This window comes from Antechinus flavipes, chromosome 3 (genome assembly GCF_016432865.1).
Source record: "Antechinus flavipes isolate AdamAnt ecotype Samford, QLD, Australia chromosome 3, AdamAnt_v2, whole genome shotgun sequence".
Taxonomy (NCBI): domain Eukaryota; kingdom Metazoa; phylum Chordata; class Mammalia; order Dasyuromorphia; family Dasyuridae; genus Antechinus; species Antechinus flavipes.
Window position 1 is genome coordinate 432,183,187 of NC_067400.1, and position 23,270 is coordinate 432,206,456.

At 33.7% G+C, this 23,270-nt stretch overlaps 1 protein-coding gene across 6 annotated transcripts in view; it reads right to left on the bottom strand.

The window, feature by feature from the left end:
• SLC4A10 (solute carrier family 4 member 10) overlaps window positions 1–23,270 on the bottom strand; it is a 366,372-nt gene that overhangs the window by 54,601 nt on the left and 288,501 nt on the right. For all 6 annotated transcript variants that reach the window (XM_051986269.1, XM_051986272.1, XM_051986271.1 and 3 more), the window contains 5 exons: window positions 19,662–19,808; window positions 17,455–17,555; window positions 13,013–13,187; window positions 12,359–12,492; window positions 11,748–11,993 (listed from right to left, as the gene is read on the bottom strand). In XM_051986269.1, the coding sequence (XP_051842229.1) occupies window positions 11,748–11,993; window positions 12,359–12,492; window positions 13,013–13,187; window positions 17,455–17,555; window positions 19,662–19,808 (803 nt within the window). The remainder of the gene's footprint in view (window positions 1–11,747; window positions 11,994–12,358; window positions 12,493–13,012; window positions 13,188–17,454; window positions 17,556–19,661; window positions 19,809–23,270) is intronic.

The window sequence follows — 23,270 nt, forward strand, 5'->3', positions numbered from 1 at the left end:
AAAAGGGAATTCCCATAATTCTCTATTCTGCCACTAGACCATCAGAAGGGACTGGAGAGATCTATTTTGATATCCTTATTTTAAAGATGAGTAATCCTCAGGTTAAATAACTTGCCCAAAGACACATAGGGAAGCAGCACAGCATTATTTGAACCTTCATTCTTTGACTGTACTATGTCAGTGGAAGGAGTCTCCATATTGATGAAATCAAAAGCACTAAAAATTCCATCCATAAAAATTATTGAATAATTTTTTCCAGACATTCCCTATTGTCTATGATCTATGCTTTTCCATGCTTCTTTCCATATCCTTTTGTAGAATATTGTTTAGAGGCTTCTTGCTTCTATTTTTTAAAACTCAAAATCCCAGGTCTAAGATGGGAAGCTTAGGAAAGTCATTGAAACCTTCCTAGACTTTTGATCATATATTTGGCACATGTAGTGTTCACAGTAATAGACCTCTAGCAAATCTATGAACACTGTTTTTTTTTTCTTCTATAACTGCAAAGATGATAGATTTCCTCTCTCTTAGAGAAGATTTCTAAGCTCTGGTGTTATGTAATGGCTTTGAAAAATGGCTATGAGCCAATCTGTTGCAAAGCTCAGCCAATGGCTATGTGCCCATAATGGTTTCAGGAAAGCCCATTGGCTTTTTGAGATTGTATGTCTTAAGCTTTTAATTGATGATAAGCTAGCTTCAGAAATAGGTAATAAAATGAGATAAATCCTTCTTCCCTGCATTTCCATCTATGCCATTGTGCTTTGTCCAAAAATAAATAAGAGAGATAGAATTAAAATAAGAGCAAAGAGATAAAACTTGATCTGGGACAGATTTTTCTTTTTTGTTGGCTCCAATTTGAATACTCTCTTATGTGTTACCAGTTGTAAACTAATGCCTGCCATTAATATAACTGAAATGGAGTAGCCAGCCTATTTTTTTGCCCAAGGTACAGCATTGCTTTGCTGGCCAGGTTTTAAAACATCACCAAAAGACAACCATAATTTGTGCATTGTGGTATTGTGATTTTATTACTCGTGCTGTAAGATCTGCCAAACAGAAGCCCCACTACTGGTTACTGTCTGGAGAAAAGCCAATGACTTAACATCTTGATTGTATAAATAGCTTCAGGGTGATTAGGTAAGCATTTTAATGAAAAGTCCTAGCCTAGGAAGTCATTGTTTTTATTTCAAGACTTAAAGGAGGAGATGAATCCTCCTATTAAGGAAAGGTCCTTTGTTGTCTTCTCTAGAAGAGAAAATTAAGTAGAAGTCCTGTCAATGTGTGATTATCACTGGTTTTAGTCCCTGGATAGGATGATGCTCTCTATTTGCCTTTGCGGCTATTATCAGAATCTTCCTGTTTTGGATGAACAGTTCCTTTTTAGGCTTTTTCAAAGGCTCTTTTTGATAAAATAATCACTTTAGTATTCTACATTAAGTTTTGTGTTAGAATAGGTAAAAAACCTCTTCTGTCATGGTTTGGTTATCACTGTTAGATTCATTATCATCCAATGGTATCAAAGTGCCCATATGTGCATGCACCGTGGCAAGAAATCAAGCATAGTGTTTTGAATTTCAAAGTAGTGATCTCAGACCTTTTTCTCCCTTACAGCTCAGTATTGTTTGCCTGCTGTGGCACTTGGATGTTTAAGTTAGCACAGAAGAATAGTTCCTAGGAAGTCAGGGCTGAACTCATTAGCCGGGTTTTAGGATTTTGTTGCTTTTCCTTCCCCTTGAGGTCTCACTTTCCTCTCTGTCAGGCAAGGTGGTTTAAGGCTTCCTTAAATATAGAATTGTTATGTTGACCCTCTCCATACTCTGCAGGAAAAAGTAGGCAGAAATCTTCATTTTAATTTGGATTTTAATGGTTCATAACATTAACTGCAAAGTCAAAAGGAATTGAATTTATGAGAGGTCAAAGCAGGGAATTTCTAATTTGTGAGATTTAAAATGGATATGTAAAGGGCAAAAATGGTAGCACAGAAGTATGTTATGGTCTTCCCTTTCAGAAGCTACTCTCTTAGGGGTAGCTAGGTGACGCAGTGGATAGAGCACCAGCCCAGAAGTCAGAAGGACCTGAGTTCAAATCTGATCTCAGACACTTAACACTTCCTAGCTGTATGACCCTGGGAAAGTCACTTAACCCCAGTTGCCTCAGGGGGGAAAAATCTTTGTTTAAAGGATGGCTAAGGGAGAGGAAAGGAATGGATTTGGAAATAAAGGTAACCTGTCAAAACTGATCTGTCCCTAAAAAGGGGTAGCACATCCCACTCTACATACCTCAATGAATAATAGATTTGGACATAAAAAGAAAACTATAAAAAGATTGGAAAATATGTCATAATGCACTTATCTCAACTCTGGAGAAGATATGAATTCTTCTTCTTAAACAAGTAAAAGAGAATTACTAAGGACAAGATAGACAAGTTTGATTACATTAAAATAAAAATTCCTGTACAATAAATTTATACATAATAAAATATTTAATAAGAAAAATTGATGGAGAAAATATCAGTGTCAAATGCCATCAATAAAAAGGTGACATTTAAAATGCATAAGGAACTTGTTTAAAGTTTATAAACTTGATTCCTAATTCTATCCACAATGGTCAAAGAATATTAACAGAAAAATTTTAAAAGGGGAAATATAAATTATTAATAATCACTTGAAAAATGCACAACCTCACTTCAAAGACATGCAAATTAAAACAACTTGGACGAGTTGCCTATGCTTATAAAACTGGCCAACATAATTAAAAACAATGAAACAAAGTGGGTAGGATTATGGAGAAACAGGTCCACTATTCATTGCTTTTGGAATTGCACAATTATAGAATTGTTCTGTAATGCAATCTGGCAGCACATAGCATAAGGTGTTTTTGCTCTTCTGTTTTTAGTTTTTCCATATAATTAAAAAATTATCTTATTGATATTTTGTTTTTTCATCACCTTCATTTCCAAATATATCCCTCTCCCCTCCCCTATGCTTATTAAGCCATCCTAGGTAACAAAGTTTTTGTGTGTTTTTTTAAAGAGAAAAAAAATAATTCAGAAAACCAATTATATCAGTTTGTGTCTGACAATATATATAATTTTTGGTAGCCACAGCTCTCCACTTCTGCAAACAAGGTTTTGAATTGGATTTTCTATGTTTCTTTCTAGGGTCCAATCTTGCTGTTTACAATTAGAGGTTCATTGTTTTGTTGCTGTTTTTTCCATTTACTTTGTTGTAGTCATTGTGTCTTATAATTTTCTGGGTCCCATATATGAACTATATGGATTCATTTAATAAATATCCTAAAACAATCATATCCTTTCTCCCAATCATTCTACTGTTGAGAATATAACTGGGTTATGTTTTTTAAAAGAACCATCTATCCAAAATATTACATTGTAGCATCATTTGAAATCCACTACTTCCCGGTCAATCTCCCCCCCCCCCCCCCCCACACACTTGAAAACAAGTTAAATTTATCTAATAACATGGGAATAATTCAACAAATTGTGCTACATTAAGGTCATCAAATACAATTAAGATCTACAAGTATGAGGGACATAGGGACATCTGGAAAGACTTTTATGAAACAATGCAAATCAAAGAAAGCAGGACCAGAAAGAGTACCTACCATCTGTGACCATGTGAAACATGAATGGAGATGAATGGTCAAAACATCCTAATTGACTTAGAGGATGTAGCTAAATGTCATTGTTGCATTTTATGCATACCATGAAAATATATTAAAATGCAAAAAGTTGTAAACTGTTTTTTCCTTTTAAAAAAATTCTTTGTTTCTTTGGGGGACTGACAAGGAGAGGGATAAATATATTGAGAAAGGTATACAATAGAAAACTAAGTTATAACAATACATTAAAAAAAAACCTAAAACCAGATGCTAAGGTTAATTAATTGTAATTATGTTTAATATTCATATAATAAATCATTTTTTAAAAATGGCATCCTCCAAACAATCAACCAATTGAGAATGACCAAGAATAAAGAAGATGCTTTTGGAACTCAGAGAAGGGAGGGATTGGTTTCTGGCAAGGAAGAAGGTAATTACAACTGACCAGGCTAAACTGTAAATAATGGGAAGGGCATAAGGACACAAAGGACATATGCTCTCCTTCATGGCTATTCTCTTTGGAAGCCATATTAGAGGAAACAGAAGCCATATGGCAGGGGCTGTGCTCCTCTTCTCGGATAGGCATAAAAGCACTTAGATTCACTTTTCTTTTTATGGAAGACTCTGCAGTCTCAGGCTAAGCTACTTACAATCAACCAGGTCTAGGATAATTGCATTCTATCCTTTCTACCAGAATGTCTATTTAAAAAAAAATAAAGAATGTTTATGAGTATTTGATTCTAACCGTCACGTTCTCAATTGGTAGATATTATTTTGGTAAGTTGCTGAATTTATACTGAGCTAGAAACGTCTCTGGAAGTCCATATGGTTGTTAAGACTTTAGTACTAACTTTCTGCTCCCTTTTGAGCAGATTTGTATATGTGAAGTAGATTTGACCAAGGGAATTTTCTGACAAATGTTTAACAACTGGCTTTATAGGGAGGAAAAAATGTGCCCACAATACACTTGAAAGTTTTATCTGCATTATTAATATTTTTCTTATTATTCATATTAACATTTTCTTATCACTTTCATAAATATAGAAAATCACTTTTCATAAATCAGTAAAATAATAAATCAAACATTAATTTGTAACATTTACCAATTTCCAAGGTGTAAATGCTCAAACTGAAAATTTAACCAGTGGCTCCCATACTTGGCTCAAGTTGGCTCTAGCATATCCTCCCAGTGCCCTATCAAAATTGCTAGCTGGCAAAATAGTATTGATTATAAACCAAAATCCTTTCTGAGAGCAATGGGGAGAAGCTTCAGCTTAACATGAAAGAAGTAAATGAATTCAAGATCTCTTTAAGCTAAGCTCTGATAGCCTGGACAATTTTTGACAACCTGTGTTCTTACATTAGACAAAAGGCAAGAGATTTTAGTAGTAGAATTCTAAAAGGCAAACTTCATTCTCATAGTAATCACTTTGTTTTTTACTTATCTGTGTGTTATATTTCTTTTTAGTAGATTGTAAACTTCTTGAAGATGAGTATCATTTCTAATTTTTGTGCATCTAGTGCTTAACTTAGCATCTTGCACAAATACATTTTCCTTGACTTTAACCTTGAAGGGGCTTACACTGAGTATAATAATCTGGCATTGGGGTGCTCATCTCTGAGGTCTTCAGGAAGTCATTGGATTTCAGTTTCGTCATCTGTGTAAAGAGGCAGTTAGGCAGGGCCACTCAGCAGTTCTTTCTAACAAATTCCAAGATCTTATGAACGACATATATTTGTGGGCAATATGTTTGTGAAGATTAAATAAATGCTTATGTGATTTATTAGCATATTAGCCTACTCTTCTAAATATCTAGAGTATTTGGGCATGTTCTAAATGGTGGGTTGTTTTTTTTTTTGGAGGGGAGAGGGTTTTGTATTGTTTTATTGGTTGGGGAGAGAGGATTCATTCTGACATGGGAAAGTGTTTGCAAAATGTATTTCATATATTTTTCAGGTTTTATTTCTCTTTTTAGTTTTTCCTCATTTTCCAGACACTCCACTTTTATGACTGAATACTTAGTAATTTTGGAGGCTTGCATACATAAACAGACAAAAATATGCTGAACTAAGTGAATACTGGTTGGTTCTATGACTATTTACAAAAGCTGATGTTCAACACAGTTAGCAGTTTAATTCTCACCATTAAAGAGAATTTTTCTCCCTAAGGGAACTTATTAGTAATAAATACTCTCCCACATTCCCTTAGCATTCCAAAGCATCCGAAAGAAATTGACAGCATTGCCAGTTATAACATTGTGCCAAATGGGGGAATTTGCATCAGCATCTTACAAAGAAAAAAACAAAGATAGAAAAGCTATGAAATTTGTTTGAGATTACACAGTGATGTAAAACAGACAGTAAAATTTGCCAAAAGATTCACAATTGTACTCACAGCTGTAGGATCATATAACATCTATTTGTTTGTAAAACAAAAACAAAAACAATAACAACATTATTTCTTAAGTGTTTGTGGCATACCAGACCTAGTGGTAGGTACTAAAAGAGATGTGAAACTAAAGAACACACAGTTCTGCCCCAAGAAGTTATTATATACACTGTCTAACGGGGTATTAAACATGTACCCAAATAATCGAAGATCTCTAAGTACTATATGCTTCTCTAAACTTAGGACTATGAATTTGATCCTATTTTAAGTAATGAATGATTAAGCAGTGGAAATTGTTAGGGCCTTTCTAGAGAAACTAAAACATAGTAAGTAAAGGGACCTCAAGTATCTATCTAGCCCATTTCATTGCCTCCAGAAAGGAAGAAGTATCATGATATACTGGATTTTTAAAAATGATTTTTGTTATTAAAGCTTTTTATTTACAAAACATATGCATGGATAATTTTTCAACATTGAACCTTGCAAAATCTGCTCCAAATTTTCCCCTCATTCCTCCCATCCCTTCCCCTAAATGACAGGTAGTCCAATACATGTTAAATATGTTAAAATATAGTTAAATCAAATATATGAGTATACTAGATTTTGTAAAAAGGAGGCAAGACTACATGACTCCAATGTCCCTCCCAGATCTACCTCTATTACTTTTATGTCTGGTAGTGATATTGGAGTCAGGAAAAACTTAGATTGAATTCTGTCTCAGATACTCTATAACCTGAACTTTTTGAACCTCAGTTCCTCATCTTTAAAATGGGGACAATTTTAACATCTATTTTATAGGGTTGTTATGAGGATTGAAAGGTCAAATTTGTAAAAGTGCTTTATAACACTTTAGTGCTATCTAATTATGAACTATTAAAATTTCTTGATAAGAAGACTTTACAATTTTCTTTGGTCATATGTCCCAATATTCCACAACTTCTATAGTCTAGAAATCTTTCTTATTGCCATGTTAGGTGAGAGAGTAGTAAGAGGAGAAAGATAATTGAGAATAGACTATGGAGAAACCCAATGTAGGAAGGAGGAGAACTGAGGAAGAATCTTAATAAATGGCAAGCTTCCTAAGCACTGGAATTATTATTATTATTTTTTAAATGATGGCTTTTTATTTTCAAAATATATGCAAAGATTGTTTTCAGCATTCAATCTTGTAAAACCTAGTATTCTAATTTTTTCTCCCTTTCTTTCTCCCAACCTTTCTCCTAGACAGCAGGTAATCTATAATATAGTTAAGCATGAGCAATTCTTCTGTACATATTTCCAAATTTATCATGCTGTACAAGAAAAATCAGATCAAAAAGGAAAAAAAGAAAGAAAGAAAAAGCAATACTATTGGAATTATAACATACAAAGTTCTATACAATGCAATGAGCTCAGTGTTTACAGGAATATATGATCATAATAATTTAGAACTGGAAAGGTATGTTGGGGCAAGGTTACAAAGGATTTTAAATGTCAGGCATAAATGTTAGATTTTTATTTTGTTAGGGAACAAGGAGTCGCTGGAGATTTTTATGCAGAAGAATAACTTGAGCAGATATATTCAAAACAAAGATTATTCTGGCTGTCATAAAAAGATAGATTGGAGGGATGGAAAGATAGTGAAGTTTGGAAGTTATTGCAATAGTCTATATGGGTGCCAAATAAATTTAATGATAGGAATAGAAAAGAGAGAATAGATGTGAAAGACGGAGAAGTAGAACTAAAAGAACACAAAAACTAACCTGATATGAGAAATGAAAGAAAGAGAAAGGCTCCAAGATAATCCCAGTATTACAAACCTGAAAGATCAGATACCTCAGACTGAAATAGTGAAGTCAGATAGAAGAGGAGGGCTAGGAAGAATGATCATGTTTGTACCTATTATTTATTTATGCATGTATTTATCATTTATGCATGTATGTGTCTATCAATCATATATATGTATATATATCTATGTATATGTATGTATCTTCTATGAATACATGCACCTACCATCTATGTGTACATATCTATCATCTTTGTATGTATCATCTGTGTATACATGTATCATTTAATCTATCTATGTATATATCAATCAATAATTTATGTATCATCTATCTTTCATTTATCTAGGTATTATTTATTTTTCTATTATTTGTATGTATTTTTCATCTATGTACCATCTCTATATATCTATATTAATCTATGTTTGTATCTATAATTTGTGTATCTATTATCTATGTATATATGTAATTATCTATAGTTCATCTCTCTATGACAGCCAGCTACATAAAAGAATAGTTGAAATTGTGAAACTAGATGAGATTTTGAAGGTAATAATTTTGAGAAATGAACTGACAGACCTAAGGACAACAACTATATTAAGTAGTTAGACAAAGCATGAAGAGCCACTAAAGGACAAAGTAAAGAAACACATAGGAAGCAAATCAGGACAGTGTGGTGTTTCTGAAGGTGATGGAAGACAAAATATCCTGTAAGAGATAACAAACCATGTTAAAAGCTTCAGAGAGGTCAAGGAGGATGAGGTCTGAAAATACCACTGAATCTGGGCAATTAAAAAATCAGGAATGATCTTTAAGAGAATAGTTTTCGGTAGAGTTGTAAAAATGGAAAGCAGATTACAAGGGACTGATTGTGAGATGCTTGTGATTTTAGGAAGCATTAAGGATACTGAATTTTCCTGTGATTTAGCTTACCAATTCAAAACCATCTACTTTGGGACATAATTATTATATGCCTTAGCCCTCTCCTTTTTTAACACTAGGTCTCATAGGTATCATTATTTCATTTTTAAAGATAAAACCGAGACTCAAAGAACTAGTGATTTGCCTACAATCATTCAGTTAGTAAGTTGAACTTTGGCCTTGCTAATTTCAAGAACAATAATCTATTTACTATGGTATTGTGCATTTTGCCTCCATTATGAACCACCCTCAAAACAATAATTTTTATGAATTCCAGGAGAAATGATCTTATTAATTTAAAATGTTTTGTTATTTTTCTTATTTTTAAAAAAAAGTATTGTCAAGAAAGATATAATTAACCTAATTGTAAAAGAAATAATAAAAACTAAAAAAGTTCTTTAAGGTTTGCAAAGTATTTTATAGATATTAACTCATTTGGTATCACCCCACAAAAATCCTAGAAAGTAAGTACTATTATTACCTTATTTTACAGATGAGGAAACTCAGGCACAGAAAGATTTATTGACTTACCCAGCATCATAAATCAACTGTCTGAGAAAGAATTCAAACTCAAGTCTTCTAGTCTCCCAAGTCGGGTGCTCTATCCATTGTAATAAGTAGCACAGAAAGACCTATTCTGTCCTATCTTATTCCAACATTAGTCTTTAAATAATTATCTAGTAAGTGACCTTGCAGTTAGGTTTCTTTTCATTTACTTATTCAAGAAAATCTCATATATATATATATATAGTACATATATATATTACATACAATACTCTATAAAATTCTATATTTTAAATTTAAATTAAATTAAATTTAAATTAAATTAAATTTTAAAAAATCACTGCTTAAAGAGAATATATACATTTTCCCCCTGCAGAAACATAATAAGATAAAAGTTTGGGAGAAAAGGAATGAGCTATAGCACAGTTATTATGAAATCAATATATTTCTCTTTAATCTCACCACTTATTTAAAACATCCAAAAGGTAGTCAATTTATATACCATTGGTTAGGAAAAGATTTCAAAGGGCCTACTATTTTGCAGGATCGTTTTATTGACTTAAAATTGCCTTATACTACACAGTCTAGTGATGAAGAGCTAGAAAGACTACTCAATGGTGGTAAGCTCAAATAAATTGACAGGAAGTCCTAATGCTGGTGCTCTAAAAAAGAAATTTCATTTGGTTAGGCTTAAGAAAACATTACCAGTGGTACCAAGAGTGTATGATGATAAGAGAGCAAAAAGGCATGAAGCTGTCAAACTGTCTTACCAGAAAACAATCTAATATGGACATACACTGCCCTTGACCTTAGGAGAACAAACAGCTAAATCACCATATATAGCATAGCAGTGTGTGACTCCGTTGATACTACTATAGTATCTTTAGGATAGATAATAAGTTATATAGAATGTACATGTCAATTTTTGCAGAACATATCATGACGAGCTCTTCTCAATTAGGCAGAGAGATCATGCCATTTTTGGTACAGTGATTTCAGGTGGCCAAATAATCATATCCCAATTGCTCATATGCTTTATGACAGTTTCTATCTTTATTATGGTTAAGAAGCAGAAGGTTGTCAACCACATTATGGTTGAACATAATTGCCCACAATATTCAGTGCCACAGATTGGTATTCTTGATTTCTAGGTTTTTAACAAATCATTTAATTCGACACCATTTAATAAGAATGGTTCCATAACATTAAAAATAAAAATGAAAATCCCTGATTTCAAGGAACTTATATAGACAATACTTACTATCTTTTCCCCTTACCCCAAATGGCCTTGTATAATATAAAACACTTGATAATCTTTGTTGCTGTTGAATTTTATTGTTGATAGTACTAGAATCAATTTTAAAAAAAAATTCTTCTGCATTCATTATCCTTTGGCAAAATTTACAAACAAATAATGAAATCCTATTTCTCTAGGCTGTTCAATGACTTTCATCTACTTCATTTCTTCTGAAAAAGAGGGGTAATAAACTATGCAAATACTATGGCATATTAATTCAATATAATAATATATTAGCCAGTGTAATAAGCTATATTAAAAAATGGCTGATGTACTGATTACTGTTGCTCTAAAAACCCAAATGCTACAGTATGAAAATTTTATTAAGATGATAAAAAATCCTGAATATATTTTAAAAGTATCTTAACATAGTTATTTGAGTGGTTATAACTATTATAGATACAGGTTCAATAAATTTCCTGATCATTGGTATCCTAGAAGCAAAGATATTCATATTTTTAGTTCAGTCCTTAATTATATACTTTAGCATTATTATGAACTAGTATATGAACTCGTTTTTGAGCTCTTTATAAATTATATGAAGAGAGAAAAATATCACTTTTTAATATAAAATAAATCACAATTCTGTTATTTTATGTCTTTTTATCATCTCATATTTAAAAACTCATTGGTTCCTTCATTATTATAAACTTAAATGTTTTTATTTTAAATTTAAATTAACATTTTTGGATTGATTTTGATTGATCCTGATTCCTGTTTCAAATCAATCAATATCAGGTAGAAAAAAGGCAGTAGGGATAGGAGAAGACATGTGAAATACAATAAATTTTGTTTCTTTCTTTCCTTTTTAGTATAAAACTCTACTAAATAAAAATAAACAACAATCACAAAACTGAAATAGGGGCAGTATTATGCAGTCAACAGCATTCTGGACTTGGAGTTGAGAAGATTACCTTTGATATAGCCTAGCTGTGTCACCCTGTGTCACATAATTTCTCTGCATCTCAGTTTCCTTATTTCTAAAATGAGAATGTTGGACTCAGTGATCTCTTGATTCCATTTTAGTTCTAAATCTGTGATCCTATGATAAGAGTACAGTTTTCTTAGCAGTAAGAAATGCTGGGAAAATTAAAAAAAAAATCTTCTTATTTCTAGATTGTCAGATTATTTACCTCCAGTAAGAAAGCACTTGTTCTGATCATTTCTCCAGATTTCTCATGGTAACAATGAAAATTATTTAAAAAAAAAAAAGAAAGAAAGAATTTAGTGAAAGAAAAGAATGTATACTTACGAATATTGTGTCAGGAGGTCTAAATCATTATTCATGTTGATTGGATATGCCTCACTCAGTTCAAACAGCTTCTCTAGAGCCTCATAAATGAAAATTATGCAGATAAGAGAAGCAAAGGCTTCTTCGGTAAATCGGGTTATGTAGCAGACAAGAGAGCTGGCATCAGTGGCCACAAGGATGATGCAGAGAGTTGCAGTCCAGAGCCCAATACTAGCTCTCAAAGAGAGATATGACAACCCGTATTCTCTAGGAGGAGAAAAGAATGGAAAAATAAAACGAGTGACCTTTAACATATCAATTGTCATTCTAGATTCCTGAAAATGAATGTGTCAGCAATCATAGTAAAATGGGCCTGAAACCTTTCATCTCTTTGAATTCAATTCCTTGCCTAAAAATAATTATATTTCAGTAGATAGAACTGCAAGTAGTTCCTAAATAGGAATTATATGTTATACTATATAAAATTCTTAGGAGTCTCCTACTCTGCTCACTGCCATTCCTGTCCCTTTCTGCTCGAGTTGCAATGACGATGAAAAGAATCAAATAAAATCTTTCCCTTTCTTTCCCCTTGGCGTGGCTTGATTTTTGCTGTCACATTACATAATACTTACTTGCAAAACTTGAACAATATCTTTTCAAACACCAATACAGGTCCTGTACTACCCAGTATAGTCAGAGGTTGTCCACCAAAGAGAGAATAAGCTATTCCAGTCATAGATGCTCCAAATAGAGATTCAATTGCACTCTGTGTGGAAACATAAACGATTACATTTCATCAATTGTAAAAAAGAGACACCCAGTCCAAAGATGAGATACAACACATAGGTTTGCAAATTCTCTTTTTACTTTAAAAAAACCCAACAGACTTGTCCTAGGCCAGAGGGTGAATTGGCAATTGGGCAGAAAATGATATTGTGTAAAGGGTAGTGACTGGGGAAGCATCCTTTACCCCCCAACAATATTTTTTTGCTCTTCCAGTTTGATGTATTCACGATAGAGGTGATTCTAAAGTCAGGAATGGGGGGATAGGCAAAAGGAAACAAAAATGGATTTTTTATGTTTATGATGGATTTAAAATCAAGGTTTGGGATTAGATTAGAACCTAATTTAGGATTATTCTCTGACTAAATTATCTGTGAAATGAATTCATATGCAGAATGGGACCAAACAAATCTTTATTAAGGGATCCAAAGTAAAGGCTTTGCCAACTATAGATCTTAGGAAGTGACTATACTTTAAAGTTCAGAGAAAAGGGTAACACATACTATACGACCTTCGGTTGCTTCTCCCAGCAGCCCTCCAAATGTGATGACAGGAGACATACACGCGCAGTAGAGAAACAGAAACGATGCTAAGCACTGCAGGCTGAAAGCATCTCGGAAGTCACTCCAGAAGTATGGAGCTTTCCTTTTGATATCTAAAATAAGTCCCCCAAAAATCCTAAGATAGGGGGAAAAACAAAACAGTGAAACCCAAATATAAAAGAAGCACACAAACAAAACTGTTTATCTGCTTGGCTGGCAGGCCAGAGAGCAGCTTTTCCATCTTCACAGGTGAGAGCCATTAATAACCTGCTTTGTTTTAGTGGTAGTATCTTCAAGCCCAGTTCCTGTCCACTAGAGCTTCTTAAATCCTAGCCAAGTACTGTGCCAGAAGGCAAGGAAGTCCAAGATCTTTCAAAGGATGTTCAGAGCTGCTTATCCATAAGTATCTATATCATAAGCTATAATGGTATATTGCCTGGGGACTCCATGCCAATTCTAATGAAACCCACTCTTTCTGATCCTGGACCTATTTCCTTTTCTATGTCTCTATTTCTATCTGTCTCTCTGTTTCTCTAGCTCTCCTTTCTATTTTACCATGTATCTTTTTATGTGCCTCTCTGTTTCTTGTTCAGTCTCTCTTTCCATCTTTGTCTTTCTGTGTTCTCTGCTTCGATCTCGTTGCTGTCTGTCCCTTTGTGTTTCTTTGTCTGATTCTCTGTCTCTGCCTCGACCTCTGTTTTCTCTTTCTGTTTCCATTTCTCTTTCTTTTTTTTGTCTATCTTTTTTTCTATTTTTATCTGCTTCTGTCTGTCTCTGAGTCTCTCTCTCTGACTGTGTGTCTCTCTGGCTTTGCCTCTGTCTCTCTCTGTCTCCATTTTTCTGTTTCTATTTCTTTTTCCACTTCTGTCTCTGTCTTTTCTTTCTGTTTCTCTCTTTGTGTCTGTTTCTGTCTCCCTTCTCTTTTTCTGTTTGTTTCTTTGTCTCTCTGCCTATCTCTGCTTTCCTTTCTCTTTCTCTTTCCATCTCTCTCCATTTCTCTCTCCATTTCTGTCTATATCTGCTTTTCTCTGTCTGTGTCTTTAAGTCTCTCTCCCTCTGTGTCTCTTTGCCTCTTTCTTTCTACCTCTCTTTCTTTGTATCTCTGCATTCTCTTTCTTTCTCTCTCAATCTCTCTCTCTCTCTCTCTCTCTCTCTCTCTCTCTCTCTCTCTCTCTCTCCATTTCTCTGTCTATCTGTCAATTTCTGTCTCCTTAATACTTGTTTCTCCATGTGCCTTTCTCTGAATGTCTCTCTTTCTTGCATTCTCTCTAATGGTATGTCTCTCTTCCTCTGTCTCTATCTCTGTCTCTGTCTCTCTCCATCTCTCTGTTTCTATTTCTCTTTCCACTTCTGTCTCTGTCTTTCTTTCAACCTATTTCTCTCTCTCTTTCTTTAAGCCTGTGTCTTTCCATTTCTGTCTCTTTCTTTTTTGTTTGCTTCTCTGTTTTTCTATTTCTGACTGCCTTCCTGTGTCTTTCTCTCCTTTTCTTTGACTGTCTCTTTTTTCCTTCAAGTTGCTATTCTTCTCTCTTCTCTTTCTTTTCAAATTTTTAAAAAATCACAACAGGATATGAAGAGAAGTGGGCTAAGTTGATTATCTGTTCATGAATACTACATGAGGAAATAAAATCAGAGTTTATCAGAGTCCCAGCTCTCCTTGCTCTCCCTCTCTAGACACAACCCTATCCAGGCCAAACTCTTCCTCCATAGATTCTTTCCATGTCTCTAGTTTCATTTTTTTTTTTAAATCATTAAGGGAGTGGAGAGGACACATATTATGATGTCTGGCCTTTAAAAATAATGTGTTTTGAATTCACTACCCCATAAAAATCATTTCCAAAATTTAGCATTCACAAGTCTTCTATCTTTCTAAGAGAGAAACTGATAGGATGTTAAAGTTGGAAGGGTCCTCAGATTTCATCTATCACACTCAATTAATGATGATAAAAGTGTGCCTTTAAAGGTGAAGTGCCTTGCTCAAGGTTACACTTTATTAACAGAGGAGCCAAGAATAGAAAATAAACCTTTTGACTTCTTTTCCATGGATCATTCTACTAAATTATTACCACTTGGAAATGCCTCAGAAATAAAACCACAAATCCAAATCATTTCATTTCACTTGGGGGCACTCTGAAAATATTACATCAATGAATAAGAATAGAAATGTTAAATTTTAACATTAACTTGCCTATTAACACCAGATAGATTATTATTTTAAATTACAAATAAAAGTCTAGCTATTTGGCTACTGAAAGCTCTTTGGTTTCATCAGAATAAAGGAAGTAAGATGTCATATGCTAAAACAATTAACAATTGGTGGTTCCACATTAAGATTAGACACAAAATACTTGTTAGATTGAATTGCCATGCTGTATATTGTATATGCTTGTATTTGAACAAAATAGTTCTGATTTAGTTATTTATTTTTAGGAGTGAAGAAATTCATTTAGTGACCTTAGAATTTGATCCAAAGTGATAGCTTTTTTTTTTTTTTTAATTGTCAGCTCTGAGAAAATATACCTCTAGAATTACTAGGTCAGCATTGTTTTTAATTCTCCAGACAATCTTGGAAGTAGAGGCATGAATTGTTTCCAAATAAGAATCACTAGAATTAAAGCATTTACCTCAGAGAGTTATTGTGATGATCAAAATGAGATAATATACATGGAAAAAAACACTCTGCAAACCTAAAAATATCATAGATATGCTAGCTAAAGCTAGAGCTTTAGGTAGGGCACACATCCATTGGGGTTGAGGTTAGAGTGAAGAGGAGATGTGGAAAGAATAGGGAGGAGAGAACCAAATTGAATTTTAAAATTAGTTTAGGGGGAAAGCTTTAATGAAATCTCAGACCCTGAAAGGCTTTAAAAAAAAAGTGCATGAAATTCACAAATACACAGACACAAACAGGACTTTTCTTTGGTTTTTCCACCCCCGTTTTGAAATGTAATCACTTTACCCGTTTTTTTTAAGTATCAAATTCTTGTCTTATTGCCTTGCCAAAATCATAATTAAAAACTGATTAGATCTACTAGTAATTAGTAATTATTATTTACAATTTCTACTGTACTTTCTATTAGCTAAATGCATTCTACTTAATTATTTATTAGCACATACATTAGTGTGAACTAATCATTACATTACTATATAACAAATGTGTTTTTAGCAGTTTAAAAAAAACACACTAAATCCGGAAGTGGGAAGTCATTACAGAGAACAGTGCAAGAGCAGCTCAGATGTACACCAGCAACTCCAGGAGAGCAGATGAGTAATGGTTACTTCAAGTCATGTCAGCAACAGAATCTGTGGAAGAACTCTGGAGAAGCGAAGAGACCGGATATTGGTGACCTGGGAGGATTTAGGAAGCAGTAAGGAAAAAGTGAACTTTGAAAAAAATCTAAGCTATGAGGCACAGTAATACCTGAAAAAGCAATAAAAATATGAAAATAAAAAAGGGAGGAAAAAAGAAAGAAAAAGCAACATTTGAAAGAATGAAAGCAAACACAATGAGTAACAGGGTTTCCCATGGAAAGAAGACATCATTTGAACTGTCTCATATACTGAGATACTGAGCCTGAGGAGAAAGTTAAAAGATATATCTCCTTTGAGATGAAACATAGATAAAGGGATGGAACATTTAAATGGGAATATTAAAATGGGTAGAGATTTCGGGGACTAGAAAATCATAACACACAAGGCACATGGCAAAAGGAATGGCCTGAGGGGAGGGAGGAAGGCTCCTTTTGAATAAGCATATGTCAGGGTTTGTACTTATGGAGGAGACTGTATACACTCACATCCCCTGAAGAGCCGCCCACCCAATGGTTCTTGATTTTCTGCTCACACATTGCTTAGAGAGAGACAAGCTGTCAAAAAAATCCCATAAAATGCCATTTTAAGAAATAAATTGAAGCTTTCATCTCTTCAAAGGTGTGTGATTAGAAAACTAAATCATATGGCCCTTTCAAATCACAGTCTTAAAAATCCAAAATGTCATTTATATCTACTTACTGGTTGCTTTACTTGCATTTGCTAAGACAGGATCTGGTAAAAGTGAAAAGACTGACTTTTTAAAAATTCTATTGTGAACTTGAAACTTTCAAAAGGCAAGAGGGCATATGTGACAGGGTCAATCAAGGCCCTCTCTTTGTTTTAGAGGATTCTCTGTGAAGGAATTTGGCACATGACAAATCCTGAATAGGGAAAATCCCACTGACTTCTATACAGAATTTTTGCAGAGAAAGACAGTGGTAATCACCAATACCATCACAGAAAAAAAAAAAGTCATTTTCTACCAAAGTTTCATCATTAAATAGGTAAATAGAGTTAGATTTTGAAATTGCAAGTTAATGGTATCGACAGTTCAGTTCCAATAGATTCCCAGTTAAATTCTGTTTGCTAACCTTCCGGTTCGTTGCAGTTCAGGCCCACTGTGCCCGCCATGGGGCTCTGCTTCACCATGAGCTGCTGTTCCATTGGGCACTGTAGGGATCTTCCTCTTCTCCTAGGAGAGAGAAAATTCAAGCATTTTAGAGTCTTTCTCTTTCCTAATTCCAGAGGTTTTTATCTGCCACTCTGAGGCACTCTTGCTGTGGCTCCTTGCACTCACAGAACCACAAAGCATGATGTAGCAATGCCTTTCTCCATCTACTCTTTGCCCACTGAACAAATATTCTTATAAAGAAAAATAGGAATATGAAAATTAGGTCAGTGGAAAATTGAACAGTTCTACAGATATGTGCTATCCCTAGTCCTCATCCCCCTCCCAAGAGCTCACATAGTCAATTGACACAGGTGATGGAGATACAGGACCAAAAAAATTCTATTTGTCATCTCAGAATTCATACATTGCATATTCAAAATTATTTTTTTTAAAAGCTGGGCATTTTTAGCATTTTGTTTAAATTCTTTCTAGAATAGAGTTAGAAAGGAAATAAAAGTCAAATATAACCTGACAAATAAGCTTCAATATGATAAGAATCTGTTAATGAATATTAGAAATTTTAAACAGAAGAAAAATAGGCTTTGAGATGCAAAAAAAAATATATCGGTTATTTTCTGCAGAATCCTTGCAGATTTCTGCAAGCATTTAGAAGTCATATGAAAAGTAAGAAATACTGAAATTGAGTGAATGAATGGCAAAAAAAATGCCCTCTGTAGTCAATGTGGAGGATGAATTACAGACAATTAAAAAGTTGGCCTTATGCTTTCATTTCTCAAGGATCATACATATATTTTTGAAAGTTACAAATATTTTCTTTGGACTTCAGGAGAATTCTTTATGTTTGGGTAATTAGACCTCTATTTATAATAAGAAAGATAACCCTTAAGAAGTTGGGAAATAAGAGAATATCTAATGATTATTTAGCATGCTGGTCAATTTGAGCAAACTTAGGTTTAAGCAGAGTACATTCAACAATATTCTTTGTTCATTTCTGCCTCCAATTTTCTACAAATAATGCAAACTAAGTTTATCAGCTAAGATAACAACCATTTCAACTGCAGTATTTAGGGTAGAACCAATAGGCAGAAGCAGTAACAAGGTTGTAGCCGATGGGAGCAGAACAGAAGTAAAATGCTGTTGTTATGGAGACCGCAATGGTGAAGATAGAGCACCAGTTCCAATATCTGAGTCATGACTTTGAGACAAAAGCTACTGAAGACAATAGTAACAAGCAATATTTTTAACTTTCATGTTTTTGTGATTTACCAATACTTAATTTGGTATAATTTAACATTATATATTTAAAAGAAATCTTCCCCAAAGACTGAAATTTTAATAAAATCAATTTTCCCAATGATTCTGTACAGAATGTAAAATCTTTCAAGACTTCTATATTAGATAGTTAATATAGCATTACTGTCTATCAGACCATGTTGAACTTAAACTTTTCTTTACCTCTTCCGAATATTTTCTATTTTCAGAACAAATATAAATAGTGATGCTAGTAAATATCATGAACCTGAAGGACAGTTTTGGACTTCTTCTAGGAGCCATAATTTCAAAATTTATCCTAATTCCTAATTTCCAAGAGTTTATTTCAGGCTTGCTATAATTTCTTTCAAGACACAGAAGACAAAATAAAAAAAAGGTATGTTAGACAATAAATACATCATTATCAAAAAACATTTATTAAATACTTGACCATTTGTACTAGAAGATATTTTTGAGAATTATAGATGTAAGTCCCTGGCCTTTAGCAAGTTGCAATGTACAACAGTTCAGTCTTACTGGGTATTGCAAGCCTGTCATCTCTACTATTAGGGGAGTCTGAGACTGGGGGATGAACTCTGGAGTTCTGAAAAATAACAGGCTAAGATGATCATGCATCTACACTCAGCCTGGCATCAATATGTTGAACTTTGTACCAGGCTGACTGAGGAAAAGTGAACAGATTCAGATCAGAAAAACAATTATATCAAGGTTCCCCTCTTGATTAGTACTGACATTAGGCACATGAGCAGTCATTACATGTAGCCTGGGTGACAGGGACCTATTCTAAAAAAAGCTAAATAGTTTGGTTCTTCTTGGGTTATTTTCAGGACAGATATTACTAGAAAATATGTTCTGAAATCTTGCTGTTGTAAAACTTCTTTAACATATACATACCTGAGAAGGAACATTTTTGGGGGGTTCTATTCGAATGGTTGGATCCCACTCTCCAGGAGGGAGAACAGTAACCTGATCAAGAAATTCATCAATTCCTGCAAGCAAGTCATTACGATCCTTAGCTTTATAGGCAACATCATGGAAGACCTATAGTAAGAAGACAAAGTAGCCTTTATTTACAAAAAAACAGAACATTTCCTAATTATAATATAGTTGTTATCTTCATAAGATTTAGGACTTAGATAAATTCCCCTCTCTTTACAAGATATTATGGTTCACTTGGAAGAAAGTAGAAAAAATTAAAGCTAGAAATAAGGATTTAAGCAGTTCAAATTTCAGTTAGCTGTGAATTCTAATTCTAATTCAACTTTAATATAATTTCATATTAAAATTATAGACAGAATTTTATAAGATTTGAAATGGTGTAAATATTTGGTATACCCATTCATAAAAAGAAGGAAAAAATAATTTTGAGTTTAGAAATGATAATGAGTTTTGTCACAAATGAAGATCTTCTAGAAATTTACTATGTCTACATGCTTGAACAATACATTTCTGATGATGATGATGATGATGATGGTGGTGGTGGCTAATATTTATATAGCTCTTTAAGATTTGCAAAATAAATATAGAATCATTCTTTGACCTTCACAACCATCCTAGGAATTAGATGCTCCCATTATCTTCATTTTATACATGAGGAAAATAAGGCTGAGAGAGGATAAATATCTTGCCCAGAATTATAGTTGGTAAGCGTCCGAAGCAGGATTTCAGATTTTTTCTTATTTCAAGTCCAGTAATCTATTCACTATGCCAAATTACCTTTTATTTACCATACAAATCATACTCTGCTCATTCATACACATACAACACAAAGGCAATATCCAGTAATAGACCAAACATAAATTAATAATAAAAAGAAAAAGATAGTTTCCCCTAATGGGATAGTCAAAGAAGACAGACTATGAAAAATAATGTGAAATAACCAAGTTTTGTGATGTCCAGTCTTATTTCCAAATAATTCCCTAGAGAATTTATTTGACAAGAATTAATATTCCTAGAGCACATTATTTCCATTCTAATCACCAAGAAACATAATCTTCAAAATAATTACTATTACATTTTGATTATGACATGATTCTTTGAGGAAACTCATATTATTATATATTTGGAGCCAAATATTGATAATCAATAGAATTTTGTTTCACGTCTGCTGACCTTTAGCTAACCTATTTGAGGACAGTATTTTACAGAAAATTGTGTAACTATTGATTATGCGTAAGATTCAAATTTCTTTCCTTGGCTTTCCAAGGAAATGTTGAGATAACATGAGTGAAATATATTTAGCCTTGGTCAAAGGTAATGGAAAGACATAAACATTTTATTAATCCTCTACTCATGCTATAGAAAAGACTTAAAATATTGGAACTCCAGAAGTATGCTGCCAATACCCACCTATTTCATCAGTGAATAAAAAAAGAATTTTTAATCATGTGCCTATTATGTGTCAGTCATTTTGCTAAATGCTGGATATACAAATACAAAAATAGTGTTTCCTTTTAAAGCGTTTACATTTTAAAGGAGAGACAACAGACGCATATATAAACAGACAATATGTAAATATATATGACACATATTACATATATTATATATACAAAACATATTGGTACATATATTATGTATACATATATTGAGATAGATAGGTCTATATTCTCATATAATGCACACTGTATGTAACACACACACATGCATCACACATGAGCATGTGTGACATATACATACTATATACTACAAACATACTAAATGCATAAATTTACATACAGACTATGTAAATTGTATATTGTATTTATGCAACATACATTTGTATTGTATATACTCCAATTAGCTAGCTAGTTAGTAGATGAATAAATGAACAAAATTGGTGCATGGGAGGTTGACAAGAGTGTATGATGGCTAAGGTATCATGAAAAGTTTCAGGTATAAGGCAGTGCTTGAGCTCAATAATAAAAGAAACCAGGCATTTTGAGCAATGCTGCAAGCACAGGCATAGTGCGTGAAGAGATACTCAGATAGTGTATGGAAGCTGAGTGTGTGAAACAGCAAGTCGGTCAGTATAGTTAGATTGTGGAGAGGAGTAATGTCTATGATAACTAAAGAAAGTGTATGGAGCTATATGATGAAGGGTTTCAAATGACAAACAGGAGTTTCCTTGAGGCAATAAAGAGCCAAGGAATTTATTAAGGAGGAAAGTGACAAGGTTAGATTTATATTTTACCAGGTATGTGGAAGATGAAATAGGGATGGGGATGAGGAAGAGAAAGGAAATAAAAGGCCATTGCAATAACATACAGGACAGGAAATGAAGGCCTAGATGAGTATGGTGATTCAGTGAATGGAGGGAAGTGTTTTGGTTCTGTTACGAAAGTAAAAATGACAAAACTTCATATGTGGAATGAGCAAGACATAAGTTTGCAAAAATTGCAAACCAAAGTGACTGACACTTCTCTATTTCCTTGTGATGATCACAATGACTAGAAAGTCTTTTTTCTTTTTGCTCTAGTTATCTTTTTAGTTCTTTTCCACTGATGAAAAAACTATCTAGCAGGAAATCAGGAAGGTCATATGTTTTTAGACTTCTGTTACCTCTTTAAAATTAAAAGACTGAACTAAGTGAATTGTGAGGTTCATTCTAGCCCTAAATCCTGTAATTGAGTGCTTTGCTTTCAGGCAAACGAATGTCCAAATCTCTTGGGACTATATTCTTTTCATAAGGATCACCAGGGATGGAGAGAGCTCTCACAGTTTGTTCTAAAAACAAAAATAAATTTACATAGCATACAGGAAACCGAAATCCTTTGCCATAGCAGCAGAAGTGCTAGCCTCAGAAGCCATTAGCTTGTGCTTCCCTTGCAATGCATCCAGGGCTTTCCAGAGATGGATCAAAGACTCAGAGGGATTTCCATGACTTGGCATTTCTTACCAGAGGCATGACAGGACTTGCAAAGAGAAATGGAAATTGATGTGTGTCCTCATCTCTTCCTGAGAGAGACTCAGTGGGAAGTGATGGAAGTGGGAAGACTATGCTTATGTCCTAAGGCAAAGAAGAGGTGAATGGAATCCAGTTATGTACTTACTTCATTTCAAAGTAATAGGAGAAAACCATTCATTGGGAAGTTGAGTTTCCATCTCTCCCAGCTATCTTAGTGATCCTTTTCTTAACTACTTGGATGAGATTATAAAGCTATTTAATAGCAAAATTGAAAAAATATATACTGATATGCGAGAAGGCTTCTTCATTGTGAGAGAAATCACTGGTCAGAGAGAAGAGAATGGACTCCCCCTTTTCCCTTGTAACTTTGGTAGGACTGTGAATGCTGGGCTTTCTTGCCTTATCCCCAAACCTAAACACATGTCACATGCTACTTTTTACCACATTCTCATCTCTACCCAATTTAGCTTTAACATTTCCTAGTTCTCTGCCGTCTGGAAGTTTTCTCTAATATAAACAAATCCCTCTTTGTCCTAGATCTTGTTCTTTCAAATTTATTCTTCTGTTACTCATTGAAATCTAGTTTTATCCTAAAGACGTTGCATATGCGTATACCCTCC